Raw genomic sequence first — 6,000 nt, 5'->3', positions numbered from 1 at the left:
ATGCAGAACTTGTGAGAACTTACAACATTCCACTGCACAACTAACTTATAATGCTTGTCGCAATAGTAAGGAGTATTTGCTGGAAGCCATGAGAAGAAGTTACCTTATCGACTAGTGTCCATTAGAAATAAGGAGAAGGAATTATAACTTGAGTTATCATTGTCTGGGGCACTTCATACCGCACAGTGACTATGGTTGCCTATAATATTTAGCCTGGGCCATATAAGATGAGCCGTCAGCCAATGTGACATGGACAGGTGGCCGTGAACATCGAGTACCAGTCCTGACAGGATGGAGCACACACTCCTGCCGCCAGCTCTGCTGAGTCTGGATGCTCTGCTGGATCTCATGCTCTGCGTGTGTCACGAGTTGGTCACATCGCCATTGGTCAGCGAGACCCATATAGCAGATTTCCTACACTGGGGTAAGTGCCTTTTATTATATATATTTACGTTAATACGTGAACTGCCATATGCCATAGCCTTGTCTAAGATAAAACCATTGGCTAAGTTGAGTTCCATTTTCACTATAGGCGTTAATTGGGAAAATCTGTAACAAATCTGCAGCAATAAGTCCAGTGTGAACATAGCCATTGATTGGTTGTGCTAATTTCTTTGTCGCCATATTACGCAATTCAAACGATGCAGATATGCAAGGATTTGTTGTACAGTGGTCATCGCCTTGTATATATTGAAGTTGTTTCTGTAACCTATTTAAATATTGCATAGATATAGACTGTATATAATCTATATAGTGTATATGTTTATATGCACACTAGTCTGACTGGAAGGGTTGGTTTATAACATAGGGAGTGCCGGTGTCTGCAGCAGAACGCCCTGTAATTATACATACATGTCTGGCTGCTGCACGGGCTGACACAGTCTCTTTTCCTAGCAGGGTAACAGTCGGTAATATATAATAGACAGCATAATGTAAAGTTTAGCATTCACGGCCTGGCACACCTTCCACAGGGAGACAAGAACAGAGGGTGGGCTCCATGTTCTGCATGTTGGCACAATTAGACGGCACTTTGGAGTATTGTTCTAGAGCCTTGTGCCAAACGCCTTCTGGGAGTTGGTCCCTGTACCATGACAGGAGGCCAAAGAATGCGAGAGAGTACCTCCACCTGCCAGAGAAAACAGCTACTGGGATTCTGCCCCTCCTCGTATAGACCCATCTGGGCGAATGGAACCGCGTGTCCCTCATGACAATGACAGGAGCATGTCCCATGACTCATCCCATCCCCTTATAGGATGTTTCCTATCCTGCAGAACAGATCTTACAGAACTTCTGACAGAAGTGACCATGTGGTTTCTTGTCTCCAAGAGAGTGGGAATGAGTTAATTCCACAGACAGGGAGGTAACCTTATTACATTAACCATATGTGGAGTCGGTAAGAGCACCGACTGACACAGTCCATATAAGGAAGAGGTCTTACGCTTCTCCCCCCTGGACTAAGTGCTCATACCACTGTCCCCACACCCAGTGATCCTTCATTGCTCCCCGGGCATACTGCACTGGTTGCCCGTTGCCCCAATCCCATCCGTTTCCTCCTTCCAAAGATTAGTATTATTAAACCACCCCTTTTGGGGCCACCAACATGTGCACCACGTTCAGTAGTTACGTACATGCACTTTCTCCATATCTTTAGACATACATTGTTATCGCAACCTGCTAATATGTTCCTTGCCTACAACACTTCACTTCAGCTTTGCCACTTCATTCACAGATTGTACTTCTCAACACTCTTCTAAGTATGTGAGCGAGTGAGATGAGACTGATGGGTGTGCATAGTCCAATATGTGGGATTGGGGATGAGTGGTCCACTATTGACATTGACAGGTGGTCGGGATCTGAGCTCTTCTACCCGTCCCATTGATGATAGGAGCCTACACCTTTAGTGTAGAGTAAATGGGTTAAGAAGGCAAATCTCAAGATGGATCTTTTCTTCAGTCAAATACTCTAGACAGTCCAAGGCTTTACCCCACTAACACTTGCTTCTCCAACAGACTAGATCTAATGGACAGGCTGTCTGACAAATTATTTGAAAACACTGTGGTTGCTAAGCAGTTTACTTCCTAGCAACCATATGGTCAGTCATGACTCAGCTGATCAGCTCGAGGATGGATTGACACGTTGCAGACAAGGGGAAAATAACTTGGCAGCGGTCACATCATGCCTTTCATCACTATCTCATAGGGAAAAAAATTGGCTCTAGCACTAGATGTGATGGGGCAGCAAAACATACCTCATGCAGTTATGAATGGAAAAAAAAGTAAAATCATTGTTATTTTCTGCAAGCCATTGGAAACCAGTAAACCCTGACAACAAAGCTTTGTTTCTTCTATCTTTCTTTTTCTGAATTTATTGCTTCCTCTTAAAGGGATTTTCCTCTACAACAATGTTTTAAAACGTTTCTGTAACTCCTTTCTCAGAGGAGCATTCTGTGCAGTTGGCCCATCCTCTAATGCAGGGATAGGGAACCTTCGGCCCTCCAGCTGTTGCAAAACTACAATTCCCATCATGCCTGGACAGCAAAAGCTTCGCTTTTGCTGTCCAGGCATGATGGGAATTGTAGTTTTGCAACAGCTGGAGGGCCGAAGGTTCCCCATCTCTGCTCTAATGCAAGCAGGTCTAAGTCCATGTTACAGATGAGTGTCCTGGTGGTCCTCACCAGTATCTATTCTACTGACAAGGCCCAGTTTCATGCCTATATGGGCCCACCATGATAATAACAAGTGTTTGTAACCATAGCTGGCCCATAAAAATGAGATGAGAATTACATTTGAGTCTTGTGACTTCTCAGATAGCTGTATTCTAGCATATGGGCATATGGCCTATATAACCTATAGCACATGGCCTATGAACTTTGTTATCTGGTGGGTTTCCAGGAAAGGAAAAGCTAAATAAACCTATAGCACCTTTATTCCTTATCACTTTGGTACCACGAGGTCTATTGTCTAGGAGAATCCAAGGTTAAAATAGTGGTGGTGTAAAATAATAGAGAAGACTACTCTAGATTACTCTATAGGTCCCCATATGCCTTCAATGACTGACGGCCAAGCACGTTTCTGTATTCTCTATGGGGAGGGGTAAGCCACAGCGGGGGCACTCACACTGCAGTTTATCGCTTTCTGAACAAACGGGTCGACTGTGATTTTCCATCAGGGCCGACCCCGATCCCCACTGACTTCATCTATCTATGGTTGCTCGGAGGGCCCCATACATGTTAGACTGACGGCCACAAGTTATGGGTTCATCCGCCAATAGTCTAAAGTGTATTGGGACCAGCGCTACAACAAAATGGCCACTTTCTTCCTGAGACAGCACCACTCTTGTCTCAAGTTTTGGTGTGGTTTGCAAGGGGTTATCCAGCGATACAAAAACATGGCCACTTTCCCCCTACTGTTGTCTCCAGTTTGGGTGGGGTTTTGAAACTCCGTTCCATTGAAGTAAATGGAGCTTAATTGCAAACTGCACCTGAACTGGAGACAACAGTAGGGGGAAAAGTGGCCATGTTTTTGTAGCGCTGGATAACCCCTTTAAGCTCCATTCACTTCAATGGAACTTAATTACAAAACTCCACCCACACTGAAGTGGTGCTGTCTCTAGAAGAAAGTGGCCATGTTTTTGTAAGCACTGAAAAAACCTCTTTAAGGGATGATACACCATCAATGGGAAAATATGAAGGGATTTGTTATAAATAAAGTTAAAAGGGGTCTTCCCATTAGCTGATCGCTCAGATCCAACATGTCAAAAAATAATGGTCTGTCAGCTGCACATCTCCCTGTGTAATAGGGGATGTGCAGCTGACGACTGATTAAAGCAAAGGGCCACATGAATACCCAAGTGATTTTGCTGTAACCCTGGCTGTACGTCCACCTAGCTGTGTAATACAATCTATAAACGAGGGCCAATCTAATAGATCGTGCTTGTGTGCAGTGTGGCTCAGGCTGTGTAATACGGCCTATAGAGGTGAAACCTATATCTGTCAGACATTTATGGCATATCCTGTGGAAATGAGATGGGAATTCTAATGACACATGCAGTAATAAAATGGTTATTACTTTACAAGACCTGTGTAGGGATCAGTAATTTGTATACAACACTATAAAAGATCTAGAGGTCTCTATCTCCCAACAAGAGGCCTCATGGTCCTGATGTAGCAAATACGTCATTAACAAATGAAAGAGTCTCTTGCCATGACAGAGAGTCACCTCAGGGTTTCTTGGCCTCTATGATAAATCCCTGCCTGAGGTCACATAGTTTTCTATGGTCACAGAACTCCTCTGTCACCTCTCCAACTCCAAGTCTGATATACTATACCATTGTAAGCCATACCATGTTGTATATGTGAGACTCTGTGTTCATACTTTAACATCTTCATAAAACATGCACATCTCTTGGTTGGCAGCGGAGCCATTAGTCCAGAACATCCGGGAGCAGAGAATGAAGAGAAGTGACTTTGATATCATCAAAGTAATTGGACGGGGAGCGTTCAGTGAGGTAAGAGCTGCACTTCATCATATATATATATATATATATATATATATATATATATATATATATATATGTGCATGTAGATCCTTGTATAGTGACTAAACTGGGTCTAATGTTTAACATTGGCATGTAAAGAATGTTCTGGAAATACCACTTTAGATTAAGCATTAAGGCTATGTTCACATAACGTATGAGACCGGCCGTATGATCTTTCCGGCCGCAGAGCTCTGGTGCGGGTGCATCAGCCCTCGCCCGCATCAGAGCTTCCCATAGCACACAATGAAGCGTGTGGCCGGAGCCGCTCGCTTCACTGTGTGAACTTACAGGGTTTCCTATGGCTCCTCATGGGATCCCGGCCGAAGCGTGTATGATGTGTATACGCTCCGGCCTGGATCTCATTAAAAATAAGGCATTGTTCCACTCTGCATAAAGTACGGCCGTTGTTGCCGATGGTAACAACGTCCGTACTTTTACGTAGTGTGAATATAGCCATAATGTAAAAATTGACTGAGTTATGTTCGGCCTTTTTGACCTTTTGCTGTGTCAAACAGAATCCAGGACTGTGCAAATGAATGGAGGATCTATGTCTTATGCTTTTCAGCATTAGGCTATGTGCACCCTCCAAAAATGGCCACATTGTATGCAAAAACAGCTGAATTTTTTTTTGGCTATTATACAATTTGCAAACTGCCCAAAAAGTTACTAAATTATGGTTATTATTTTTGTAAAGCCGTTTTAGGGATAAAAAAAAAATACCACAATATACTGTGTGTGAACACAGCCAAATTTGGCCAAGCAGAGAAGAACTATAAAGAGCTTGTACAAACCACTTTTCTCTCCTGGAGGTGTCTGTAATATGGAAAATGATTTAGTTTTACTGGATAAGTGGACGAAAGACTGGAAACTGCAGTTCAATGTTTCCAAATATAAAATAATGCACTTGGGGAGGAGAAATCCTCTATTGTATGGGCAGTTCTGTGTTCACACTGCGGAATACGTGCGGAGACTTCAAGCAGATTCCGCCAGGCAGCCTCCCGGCGGAATCCTGCACTTTCCATAGACTCAATGATAGTCGCCAGTGGATTTCGCTATCCGCCCAAAAATTGACATATAACCCCCCAAAAAAATCAGTATCATCTCATTAAAGCATCTTTTACACAAGCCAATTATTAGTCTGGATCATTGCTAGAAATAATCGGCCTGTGTAAAAGTAACAGTGATCAGCTGAGAAACAGGTAAATGCCCGATCCTCGCCTGATCGCATCTTTGGTGTGGGCTTTAAAACCTATTGCTATCAGCCATGCATTTCCCCATGTAAACAAGATATGCGTGGCCGATAGTAATAGATTTAAATAGCTGTACGCTATGACACAATGATTGCTTAGATTTCTGTTATTGATTCTCTGCATCTGATTTTCCCATGTGAAAAAATCCATCATGTGATTTTGGCCTAAATACAAATTCATTGGACTGGGATTTTCTCTGAATATGTGACAGGCA

General features: G+C 43.2%; 1 protein-coding gene across 4 annotated transcripts in view; it reads left to right on the top strand.

Moving 5' to 3' along the window:
- Nucleotides 1-228: 228 nt before the first annotated feature.
- DMPK (DM1 protein kinase) overlaps nucleotides 229-6,000 on the top strand; it is a 28,135-nt gene continuing 22,363 nt past the window's right edge. For all 4 annotated transcript variants that reach the window (XR_011358686.1, XM_069943540.1, XM_069943543.1 and 1 more), the window contains exons 1-2: nucleotides 229-424; nucleotides 4,415-4,506. Coding sequence is in view for 3 of the 4 variants with exons in the window: in XM_069943540.1 (XP_069799641.1) it covers nucleotides 292-424; nucleotides 4,415-4,506 (225 nt within the window). In the remaining variant the exon portion in view is untranslated. The remainder of the gene's footprint in view (nucleotides 425-4,414; nucleotides 4,507-6,000) is intronic.

This window comes from Dendropsophus ebraccatus, chromosome 10 (genome assembly GCF_027789765.1).
Source record: "Dendropsophus ebraccatus isolate aDenEbr1 chromosome 10, aDenEbr1.pat, whole genome shotgun sequence".
NCBI lineage: Eukaryota > Metazoa > Chordata > Amphibia > Anura > Hylidae > Dendropsophus > Dendropsophus ebraccatus.
The sequence above is the reverse complement of the archived record's forward strand: the minus strand, read 5'-3'. Positions and strand labels throughout refer to the sequence as shown.